The following is a 12,585-nucleotide window of genomic DNA, read 5'->3' as shown; positions in this document are numbered from 1 at the left end:
TTCCCATTTTTAGCATTTATAATTTAATTAACCGTTCTATTGTTTTATTTATATTTTAAATTATTTAAGTTAATTAATTTCGTTTTAAACATAAATTTTATAAAAATTACATTTTTATAAGCTTGTTTATATAAAAATAAATATTTTTAGGCGGATAGTATTAATTGAGATAATAATAATAATAGTTTTCCGTCATAAGTTAATATAGATTTGAGACATTTTCCCGTCTAGCATAAGACCGACACAATTTACTTGTAAGGCTAAGTTTAACCGTGGATCAGTCAAAAGTTGACAACACACATACCACTCAACCCACACACTCTACATTCATATAATCTTAATCTTATTCTTATTATTATTATTATGATTATTATTATTATTATTATTATTATTATTATTATTATTATTATTATTATTATTATTATTATTATTATTATTATTATTATTATTATTATTATTATTATTATTATTTTTTATTTTTATTTTTTTGCAGAAAATGCAAGGGATCTTCTCATTGATAAATAGAGATTACAAAGCAAGACCCGCTAGACCACAAGCATCCTACAAAGGTAAGCCATAGTAGCCACATTAAGCAAACAAACAAGCCTACTTACATATTCGTCTAAAAACCTACCATATGATGGTACATTCTAGTGGTAATATCATAACAAATACGAGAACTAAGAGTGTGAGCAGAGGTACTCTGCCCCTTAAAAATGCGTTTGTTTCTTTCCTTCCATATTGTGTAAAGAGTACACACAAAAGCAACCCTTGTTTTAACTTTGTCACGAGCTCTTCCAGTGTTTCTTTCCCTTAACCATTTCAACAAATGAACCAAGTTAGAATCTGGGTCAAGAATGCACATCCTGCCACGAACCACTGTCCAAACCTGCAAAGAGTAAGAACAGTCGAAAAAAAGATGATGAACATCTTCTTCAGCTGCCTCACAAAGCACACATCTGTTAGCCATGATCATGCCTCTACTCTTCAGATTGTCCCCAGTAGGGAGCTTATTAGAACAACCCATAGCACCAATAACTGCATGCTTTGGGAGGACTGCAGGATCATGGATTGTCCTTCCCTAAGTCACAATAGCAGCTTTAGGCCTCATTAATTCATACAAACACCCTACATCAAGCTTACCTTGTTGAGAGTGCAGGTTAATATCCGTATACTACCCTTAAATTGCAGGACTATAACGTAAATTTAAACATGCAATTTATAGTCATAAAACGATAAATACAATAGAAACGATAAGTGTATAGAAATCAACCTCGGGTCCTTTAAATTGCGGCGTAAAGAAGTAAATCTAAGCGATTTCCTCCTAATCGTTGCACCCAAGACTTTGTCCGAGATATGCCCTTGTGCTAGAACAGTGTTCTCCGATTGCCTTGCAATATAGGGAGAACTGATGTGTGTTTTGCTTGAGATGTGAGATCTCGGTTTCTACAGAGAAAAATGCTCTCTCGAAACCCTAGTTTTTTACAAATGTTTTGATTAGGTTAGAAGGGAGGAGAAACCCTCCCTTTTGTTCCCTCTCACTCGGCCGGCCATGGGCTACCTAGGGAAGTGGGCTTCCACTTCCTTTTAGTCTTGGCTCATGGTCTGGTTCGCAAAATCGCTAAAATGTATATGACGGGTTTATATTATAAACTGTTATCGGTTATCGGAAATTAAGGCATCAGCTAATAATACGAGTTAACTGAATTATTAATACGTGTCCGACAAAACAGTATTGTATAATTTATTTTAATATACATTTAATTAAATATAAATCACGTATATTTAATTTTACGAATTAACTGGTTAATTCGCCTTAGCCCATGATATTTAATCCGTATTAAATATAATATCTCAACATCACATATTTGACTAATTACTAGTCAAATAACTCGGACTAATTGGTTAGTCAATTTTGGCATCTATATGACAAGTATTTTTCATACCGTCACATCTCTCGAACGTATCCTATAGGTGTGACTTTTAGGGACCATTTGATCACCGCCATCTGTATGACAATAACGTCAAACTTATCTAGCAAGCCAACCGTTATTGATAAACGTGGATCAACGGATAATAATACCAAAGTATGCCCTTTGATCCTTTTAGAGGTTTATAAGTCCTTGCACTAATTGTTAAGGACACCAACCCCAACAAGCTCCCACTTGTCCGTACAAGTGTATGTGCAATGACGTTATCCGCACTAACCGGAGGACACAAGCTCCAACAAACTCCCACTTGTCCGAACAAGTGTAGGTGCGATAACCGATTCTCATATTCATTTTAAAATTTCTCCCACTCAATGTAAAACAATTTGCAGATCTGGATCCACAAAGGTCGTATTTTACAATCGATCTGTATCTAGAGTGGTTTCCCCGACTAGAGAGTAACTTAACTGATAAAACGAATCCGTATCCGAGCATGGCCATGCATTTCGATTCTGACTCCTCGAGTGGCCCCGAGAAATATCGAGTACCGATAAAGGCTGAATATTTCCTTCAACTCGACTCCTTCCGATCTAAGCACGCATGAAATGACCCAGAAAAAATCTACTTGGCCCCCTGTTACGGATGACCGTGAGAAAGAAACCAAAGTCACCCAAAATCTGCCGTAGTCTCAAGAGACAGTCGATAGTCTAAGAATCGACTCTTAGGATCACTATGGAAGTCCTATCCACGACCGGGCAACGAATGTTATAAAACATTTAGGACTCCACGTCGATGTCACAATTGTGTCCTACGAAATATCCGTATAAATCGCCTCTCGTGATTGGTCGGTCAACTGTTGACTTATGGTTCGTTGAACCCACCATCAACCAACGTCACTGAATAATTGCCAGAGTTATCAGCTCATGTGGGCAATTAAGGACTAACAAGATATGATGTTTGTTCAGTTCACTTTGTGGTGTTCAAAATTGTCGTACAATTCCACATGAAAAACAAAATATATATATATAAAATGTCAAAACGATGATGTCGTATAGAGTACAAAGGAGAATGAATCTGATCCATAAAAGAGTACTACAACTCAGGAACACGTTTGATTCCCATGGAATTTACGTGCCCTTCATGCTTATCTTGTCGTAATGCTTTAGTGAGAGGATCTGCTATGTTATCATCAGTAGCAATCTTTTCTATCACTACTTCCTTTTGCTCCACGTAATCCCGGATTAGATGAGCTTTCCGTTGTACATGTCTAGATTTGTTGCTAGACTTTGGCTCCTTAGCTTGGAAGATGGCACCACTATTGTCGCAATAGATGGTGATCGGGTCATTCGAACTAGGCACTACAGAGAGCCCATGTAAGAATTGACGCATCCATATCGCTTCCTTTGTTGCTTCAGACGCGGCATAGTACTCGGACTCAGTCGTAGAATCTGCTTGTAATGTGAGTTTGTTTGAACTCTTCCGGTGATCATAGCGCCATTAAGAGTAAAAACGAATCGACCGAGATTTCGAGTCATCACGATCCGTTTGGAAGCTAGCATCTGCAGAAATCGGTTGCGCATAGCTTTTGTTCGCCTCCATAAGTCAAAGCCCAATCTTTAGTCCTCCGTAGGTACTTAAGAATGTTCTTGACAGCCAACCAATGTGGTTCACCTGGTTCTTTGTTGGAATCGACTTGTCATACTCAATGCATATGCCACGCCCGGACGTGTGCATATCATGGCATACATGATTGATCCTATTGCCGAAGCATAAGGAATCCGTGTCATGCGCTCTTTCTCTTCCGGTGTCTCTGGTGCCTGAGACTTGCTCAAATGCACCCCTGGAGCCATAGGAAGGAACCCCTTCTTGGAGTTAGTCATACTGAATCTCTCTAGGACTTTGTCTATGTAAGACTCCTGACTGAGAGATAACATCCGTCGTGGTCTATCTCGATAGATACGGATGCCTAGAATTCTCTGTGCCTCTCCCAGATCTTTCATCTGGAAATGGTTCTTCAACCATACTTTCACCGAAGTTAAGAGAGGTATGTCATTCCCAATCAGGAGTATGTCGTCAACATACAATATTAGGAAGACAATCTTGCTCCCACTCGACTTGATATATAGACATGGTTCCTCGACCAATCGAGTAAATCCATTGTCTTTTATCACTTGGTCGAAGCGATGATTCCAACTCCTTGATGCTTGCTTAAGTCCATAAATGGAACGCTTAAGCTTGCACACTTTCTTAGGATGTTCAGGATCGATGAAACCTTCGGGTTGTACCATGTACAACTCTTCCTCCAAAAAGCCGTTTAAGAAGGCGGTTTTCACATCCATTTGCCAAATTTCATAGTCATGAAAAGCGGCGATCGCTAAGATAATCCGAATGGAACGCAAAGATAACTACGGGTGCAAAAATCTCATCGTAGTGCAAACCTGGCACTTGGGTGAAACCTTTAGCAACTAGTCGTGCTTTGTAGATATCTTGTTGACCTTCCACAGAATGCTTTATCTTGTAAAGCCATTTGCATTGAAGGGGACGAACCTTAGCAGGTAAGTCAACAAGATCCCACACGTTGTTCTCATACATGGAGTCCATCTCGGATTGCATGGCCTCAAGCCATAGCTTTGAGTCAGAACTTGTCATGGCACCTTTATAGGTTGCGGGTTCACTACTCGTTAAGAGTAGAACGTCATCTATGTCATGTTCCTCGACCATACCGATGTATCTGTCCGGAGGAATAGAGACTCTACCCGACCTCCTAGGTTCCTCGGGGATATACACTGGCCGGGATTGAAGGAATTGGTTCCTCCAATGGTTGCTCGGTGTTTGGTTCTGGAATCTCCGACAGGTCGAAGGTTCTATCACTCTTTGCATTCTCGAGAAATTCCTTCTCTAAGAATGTCGCACTAGCCGCAACAAAAACACGTTGTTCGGTTGGCGAATAAAAGTAATGACCACGTGATCCTTTAGGATAACCTATAAAGTATGTCTTGACCGATCGCGGGCCGAGCTTATCTTCAGGTCTCCACTTGACATAAGCCTCGCAGCCCCAAACCCGTATAAAGGACAAGTTAGGGACCGTTCCCTTCCATAGTTCATATGGAGTCTTGTCAACAGCTTTAGACGGACTTCGGTTAAGTATTAGAGCGGCTGACATAAGAGCATAACCCCACAATGAATCAGGTAAAACCGTGTGACTCATCATGGATCGAACCATATCAAGTAGTGTTCGATTTCTCCGTTCGGACACACCATTCAACTGAGGTGTTCCAGGTGGAGTTAACTGTAGGGCAATCCCACAGTCCTTCAGGTGTTGATCAAACTCGTGAGAAAGATACTCGCCACCACGATCCGAACGCAGTGTTATTATCTTTCTACCCAACAGGTTCTGCACCCTATTTTGGTATTCCTTGAATTTCTCAAAGGATTCACTTTTGTGCTTCATTAAGTAGACATAGCCATATCTACTCAAATCGTCCGTGAAAGTGATGAAATACCTATAGCCTTCTCGTGCGGTGATTGACATAGGACCACATACATCCGTGTGTATGAGCCCTAATAGGTCAGCAGCGCGCATTCCAACACCTTTGAAGGAAATCCGAGTCATCTTACCGATGAGACATGATTCACACGTGCCAAATGATTGAAAATCAAAAGCCGAGATAGCTCCATGTTTGATGAGCTGTTTTACGCGTTTCTCATTAATGTGTCCCATACGGCAGTGCCATAGATACGTTTGATCTTTGTCACCAACCTTTAACTTTTTATTCATTACGTGTAATATTTCGTTGGTCTGATCTAAAACATAAATTCCATTCATGGAGACTGCCTTGCCATAAATCATATTGTGTAATGAGAAAATGCAAGAATTATTCTCTATTACAAATGAAAAACCAAGTTTATCAAGCGCAGAAACTGAAATAATGTTTTTAGAAAGACTGGGTACATAATAGCAATCATATAATGATAACTCAAATCCGCTAGGAAGCTGGATCACATATGTCCCCTTGGAGATGGCAGCTACTCTTGCTCCATTCCCAACACGCAGGTCCACCTCACCCTTTACGAGGGGTTCGATGTTTCGGAGCCCCTGCACATGATTACACAGATGAGAACCACAACCAGTATCAAGTACCCAAGTTCCGTAACTTGCGTGGTTAATCTCAATCATATGAATAAAAGTAGAAGAGAGAGAAGACATACCAACAGGTTTAACACGACCTGCCTTTAAGTCCTCATGATAAACAGGACATGTGCGTCTCCAATGCCCAGTCTTGTGGCAATGATGGCATTCCATGTTTTCACTTTTGCTCTTTGTCATGCCTGATGAGTTACTCGCCTCACCAGGACCACTCTTCCCTGAACCCGACTTCTTAAACTTCGCCTTACCTACTGTTAGGTTTGCCGGAGCTTTGCCCTTACCTTTCCCTTTGTTTGACACAACGAGAACATCCTGTTTCGAGCTCCTACTACACTTCATGTCCTTCTCGGTCTGTACGAGGAGGGAGTGCAGTTCATGGGGAGTTTTCTTCAAATCATTCATATAGTAATTCGCTCTGAATTGCGAATAACCATCGTGGAGTGAGTGAAGAATACGGTCGATAACAATATTCTCGCTGATGTTACAGTTAAAGGTCTCCAGTTTCTCGACATTCTCAATCATGCTGAGAATGTGTGGGCTAACCGGTTGGCCCTTCTGGAGTCTCGCATCAAAGAAGCGAGTGGTATGCTCATAGGTCACGATTCTCGGTGCTTTCGAGAATTCCTTAGTGAGCGTGGTGAAAATCTTGTTTGCACCTTGGGCTATGAAGCGTTTCTGCAAATTGGGTTCCATTGCAAAAATGAGCACGTTTTTAATCGCACCCGCTTCCATGACGAAATCGTTATAAGTAGCGATCTCGTTAGCTCCAGCCGTGGGAACTGGGTGTGGCGGCATGGGCTCAAGTAGATATTTGAGCTTTCGTCGCCAGCGGCAAGCATTCCGTAATCCGCCTCCCGATCCCGAAGTTGGATCCGTCATTCTTGATCGAGTGGATCGATTCATCGACTCATGAAGATCCTAAGCCGGGACTCACGGTCCAATGTGGCACTTGGCATTGGGTTATCACTTGAACCAGCCATTTGATGTTTAGCGATTTAAAACGTGATCTACACCGAAAAAGAAAGAAAAACAAGACGAAATAAGCAACTCATCGAGGTGATTTAAGTCTATTTTAAAATTCATTTTAAACATGTAGACTCTCACACTTGCATAATTGATCTCCCTCAAGAATGATACAAGTGATCCCAAGACTCAATTTCAGTAAATTGATAAGCCAACTGTTTAGCTAATTCTTCCGGAAGAACTCTTGGTCGATAGATTTCCGTAAATCCTATCTATAGTCCACCATGATCACAGGATCGTACGAGTGACCATAGTGTTGAGATAAAATAGGTCAATCAGTTCCAACTTACCCGACGTAGAAGGGGTCATAGTATGCCTACCGACGAAGAAGGGACTCATTGGAGTTTGACCTATAAAGACCGTTCTCAATTTTGGTTTATACGAGGAAGATCCCATCAAACAAAATTATAATTCATTTTAAGTGAACGAATAACTAGCGTCTGTCGTGAATGAATTTATTTGGATGATGGCTTAAAACGTGTGACATGAGAATGTCAATGAAAACTAACTCGTGACCTCTATATGTGTCAGTTTTCATGCAATAAATTATAGGTGGTTTGGTTTTTAGGCGGAATATGATGCAAATTATCGTTGCGGAAAAAAAATAAATAAAGGAATGCAAAAACGTAAATAAAATTCCTAGTGTGGCCTATCCTAGTAAAAGAACACAATACAACTTTGGAATCCACCGTTGGACCCGAAAAGCTTGTCTTGATGTTCCATCTTGATCCAAGTAGCGGGAGTGAGCATCCGGTCTCCATCTTTGGTCTTCTCAAAAATTACAATTTAAAATTACAAATATAAACCTATTTACATTCTAATTAAAACTGTAATTACAAGTGAAAAATCCAAAACGGAGATACAAGATCTCAAAATACAACCAAGACCGTGTTCCATCATTACGGTAACACGTTCTACTAAGGCCACACTAAGTTACAATCGCTTGTAAAATTAAATACGTAAAAAAAAGGCATTCACGGCATTCAACAAAACGATAAATAAAAATGCATCAACTAAAAACAAATTCATTCGTGACATAATTCCGTAATTATGTTAAATTTATCCAAACCACCTTTTAATGATTAAAATTCGAGTGATAAAACCGCTTCTATCATTTAATTTTAATCTATTATAATCCGTTACTTTAAATACAATTTAAAATAACTTAATGGTACGTGTGTGAACCGTTTCACAATCATAGCGAGTGTACTATATCCGGATAAAGTACATATTGAAGCCAAAAGAAAATATAAATCAAAAGAAACAAATTTTCAATGTTAAAAAGATTTAAATCCCTCGATCCAGGGACATAAGTGCTCGATCGAGGGACAGAGGGCTCGATCGATCGAACGCAAGTCGATCGAGAGGTATGCTAATCAGGAGGTGCTCGATCGACTAAACTGGTGGTCGATCGAGTACCTATATCAGCAAAACTACTCGATCGAGTACGAGGACAACTCGATCGAGCAGAGGGGTTTTGAAAGCAGGTCGATCGAGTACAGCAAGGACTCGATCGAGCAAAAAGGTTTTGAGACAGGGTCGATCGAGTACAATAGGGACTCGATCGATCAAAAACAAGACAAAACAGCACTCGATCGAGTAGAAATACGCTCGATCGAATGCAAAAGTGGCTGAAAACCTCTGGAAAAACCAAAACCCTCGTGAAAACAAATTTCGAGACAAAAACAATTGCAAATTCGATCAAAATTGCATCAAAACAAATTTGACAATTTACAAAACATGACATATTGTTATAATCTCCGTATAAAACAACAATATGCAAAAACCAAATGATGAAAACGTGTAAAACATGTCACGGTTTCATAAAAACGCAACAGCCAAATTAAAAAATTTCTGCCGTGAGAAAAATATGCTGATGCAGCACGGATTTTTAGACAAAACAAAATCGTTTCAAGATCGTTTTATGAAAAACACATGAAAAATTCACGTGGCCTGGCTCTGATACCACTTGCAGGTTAATATCCGTATACTACCCTTAAATTGCAGGACTATAACGTAAATTTAAACATGCAATTTATAGTCATAAAACGATAAATACAATAGAAACGATAAGTGTATAGAAATCAACCTCGGGTCCTTTAAATTGCGGCGTAAAGAACAGAAATCTAAGCAGATTTCCTCCTAATCGTTGCACCCAAGACTTTGTCCGAGATATGCCCTTGTGCTAGAACAGTGTTCTCCGATTGCCTTGCAATATAGGGAGAACTGATGTGTGTTTTGCTTGAGATGTGAGATCTCGGTTTCTACAGAGAAAAATGCTCTCTCGAAACCCTAGTTTTTTACAAATGTTTTGATTAGGTTAGAAGGGAGGAGAAACCCTCCCTTTTGTTCCCTCTCACTCGGCCGGCCATGGGCTACCTAGGGAAGTGGGCTTCCACTTCCTATTAGTCTTGGCTCATGGTCTGGTTCGCAAAATCGCTAAAATGTATATGACGGGTTTATATTATAAACTGTTATCGGTTATCGGAAATTAAGGCATCAGCTAATAATACGAGTTAATCTGAATTATTAATACGTGTCCGACAAAAAAAGTATTGTATAATTTATTTTAATATACATTTAATTAAATATAAATCACGTATATTTAATTTTACGAATTAACTGGTTAATTCGCCTTAGCCCATGATATTTAATCCGTATTAAATATAATATCTCAACATCACATATTTGACTAATTACTAGTCAAATAACTCGGACTAACTGGTTAGTCAATTTTGGCATCTATATGACAGTATTTTCATACCGTCACATCTCTCGAACGTATCCTATAGGTGTGACTTTTAGGGACCAGTTGATCACCGCCATCTGTATGACAATAACGTCAAACTTATCTAGCAAGCCAACCATTATTGATAAACGTGGATCAACTGATAATAATACCAAAGTATGCCCTTTGATCCTTTTAGAGGTTTATAAGTCCTTGCACTAACTGTTAAGGACACCAACCCCAACAGAGAGCAGCTGGCTAACAGTTCCTCAGCCCTATTAACAGACCCAACAAGTTGAACAAGATAGTCCTTAACCTGAATGATCGATTTCCAAAACCAAGAATGAGATATTGTACTAGTGGCTTGCCAGATGGTCAAACCCTTCAGCACATAATGTCTAAACCAGGATGTCCATAAGCAATCAGGTTTGTATTGAAGTTTCCAAACCCAGCGCACCATTTGACATTTATTCCAGCTTAACACTTCCTTTATATCTAACCCTCCTTCCCTTTTAGGCTTACAAAGACCGTGCCACCCTTGAAAAACCATTCTTCTTTTTCCCTCAGATATCCCCCAATAGAAATGCTTACAAATTTTTTGGATCTTCTTCACAATCCCTTTTGGGAGAAGGATGCTAGCCCCCCAGAAATTTTGGATACCAAAGACAACTGAATTTATAAGAGTAGCTTTCCCAGAGTAACTGAGGCTATGATTAGCCCAGTGCATGATTTTTGCCCTTATTCTTGTCAACATAGGCTGGAACATAGCTTCAGTGAATCTAGAAGTTGAGAGAGGAAGACCAAGGTACCTAAATGGAAAGTCCCCTTCACTGATCCCAGTTATTTCCATAATCAGCTCCCTCAGAAACCTAGGGATACCCCCAAAGTACATACAAGTCTTCAAAGGGTTAGTAGTGAGCCTAGATAAGCCAACAAATTTATCCAAAGAAGTAGCAACTGCTGTGAAAGAAGGTAGATCCCCTCTTGTGAAAACAAGGAGGTCATCAACAAACACTAAGTGAGTGAGGTGGAGCTTCACACACTTAGGGTGATAAGAAAACCCTGGGGAGGAAGGTAAGTCCCTTAGCAGTCTAGAGAGAATTTCCATGGATAAGACAAAGTGGTAAGGAGAAAGGGGGTCACCCAGCCGTAGCCCTCTATGTCCCTTAAATTAGCCTTCAATCTCACCATTCACCGCTAGAGAGAAATATGGGGTGTTGATGCAGGACAGTATCCAATTTACAAACCTGCTGGGGAGTCCATAAAGAGCCATGCTATGCTTAAGAAATTCCCAGTTAACAGAGTCAAAAGCTTTCCTAATGTCCACCTTTATAAGACATCTGGGGGTTATTCTAGCCCTACTATATTTAGCAATGAGCTCATGAGCTAGAGCTGAGTTCTCAAACAGGTCCATGTCCTTCACAAAAGCAGTTTGTTCCCATCCTATCAAATTTGGAAGCACTTCTTTAATCCTATTAGCAAGCATTTTGCTAATGACCTTGTAGAAAGTGGTGCAGCAAGAAAGAGGCATGTATTCCATGACAGAGGAGGGGGTCTCACACTTTGGCACCAGCACTAACAAGGTAGAGTTGGCAGCTCTGGGAAGCTTACTCTTAGTAAAAAAACACAGCTACAGCCTCCTTGAAATAAGTCCCCACCATATTCCAGGCATCAATGAAAAACCCAAAACTATACCCGTCCACCCCAGGGCTCTTGTGCCTATCAATGGATCTAAGGGAATCCATCATCTCTTTATCAGTAAATGGATGTTCAAGAAATTGTTGCAGAACCCCAGTTAAAGTCCCAGTAGCAAACAGTTCAGGAGGCAAGGGTTGAACATCTGTAGTAGAACCTAGGATATTTTTGTAAAATTGTGTGAAAGCTTCCACAACCTCCAACTTTCCATTACAGAGATTACCTCCAGCATCCTTAATGACCCCAATAGAATTTATAGCTTTTTTTTCAGCAATCTTATCATAAAAATACATAGTATTAGCATCAGACAAGTTTGTATGAATCACCTTAGCACACTACTTGAGGATACTCATCTCAACTTTTCTCAGAGCCACATAAGAGTGAGTTAAAGCTTTAACCTTATCAACCAACATGGTGTTCATTACATGTCCCCCAAGCTGGGCTTGACAAGAAAGTAACCCATCTTTAACAGCTTTCACCCTACCACTGATCCCACTAAATTCATTACAATGTATCTCCTTCAAGCCTTTCTTCAGCTGTTTTAGATTTTGGAAAAGAATGCTAATTTTCCCCCCATGAAAATGCCTTGCCCAATGCTTCAGCACACAAGAATGAAAATTTTTGAACATAGACCAACTCTCAAGATATTTGAAAGCACTCCTTTTTGTATGAGCCCCACTCTGAACCTGAACCCACATGGGGGAATGATTAGACACTCCAGCAGGAAGGAAGTAGATAGTAGAGCTAGTAGAAGTTAGCCAGTTTGACTGTCCAAGAATCCTATCCAACTTTGCCCATTTTAAATGACCACCATTCCTATTAGACCAAGTATAAGTAAGCCCAGTAACAGGAAGATCGGATAGACCACAAGCCTCCAGGCATTCTTTGAACTCCTCCATATCCCCATATCGCACCTGGTCACTCCCCAGTCTCTCCTCAACAGTGAGAGTGACATTAAAATCCCCAAGACAAAGCCAAGGGAAGGAGAAACCCAGTGCAATGTTGTCTAAAGCATCCCAAAGAGCTCTCCTCTGAATCCCCAAATTGAAAGCATACACAAAAGT

At 40.0% G+C, this 12,585-nt stretch overlaps 2 protein-coding genes across 2 annotated transcripts in view; both read right to left on the bottom strand.

Moving 5' to 3' along the window:
• Window positions 1-528: 528 nt before the first annotated feature.
• On the bottom strand, window positions 529-10,934 carry LOC141640852 (uncharacterized). The gene is made up of 3 exons (XM_074449531.1): window positions 10,062-10,934; window positions 635-1,081; window positions 529-561 (listed from the first exon to the last, which is right to left on the bottom strand). Exons 1-3 carry the CDS (start codon window positions 10,932-10,934, stop codon window positions 529-531), a joined length of 1,353 nt encoding a protein of 450 aa, XP_074305632.1.
• A 922-nt stretch (window positions 10,935-11,856) lies between these two features.
• LOC141640851 (uncharacterized) overlaps window positions 11,857-12,585 on the bottom strand; it is a 1,848-nt gene continuing 1,119 nt past the window's right edge. Inside the window, exon 3 of the mRNA XM_074449530.1 lies at window positions 11,857-12,552. Coding sequence (XP_074305631.1) covers window positions 11,857-12,552 — 696 coding nt within the window. The remainder of the gene's footprint in view (window positions 12,553-12,585) is intronic.

The sequence above is a fragment of the Silene latifolia genome, chromosome 2, assembly GCF_048544455.1.
Source record: "Silene latifolia isolate original U9 population chromosome 2, ASM4854445v1, whole genome shotgun sequence".
Classification (NCBI taxonomy): domain Eukaryota; kingdom Viridiplantae; phylum Streptophyta; class Magnoliopsida; order Caryophyllales; family Caryophyllaceae; genus Silene; species Silene latifolia.
This window is presented reverse-complemented; position numbering and strand designations above follow the sequence as displayed.

Bases quoted from the DNA above. Each gene is read 5' to 3' on its own strand.
- LOC141640852 (XM_074449531.1), bottom strand. From the start codon at position 10,934: ATGGAAATTCTCTCTAGACTGCTAAGGGACTTACCTTCCTCCCCAGGG. The intron at 1,082-10,061 runs GTGTCCTTAACA...ATTGTGACTTAG, and splicing joins GCTGCTCTCTGTTGGGGTTG to GGAAGGACAATCCATGATCC. The intron at 562-634 runs GTAGGTTTTTAG...TTACCTTTGTAG, and splicing joins CTAGAATGTACCATCATATG to GATGCTTGTGGTCTAGCGGG.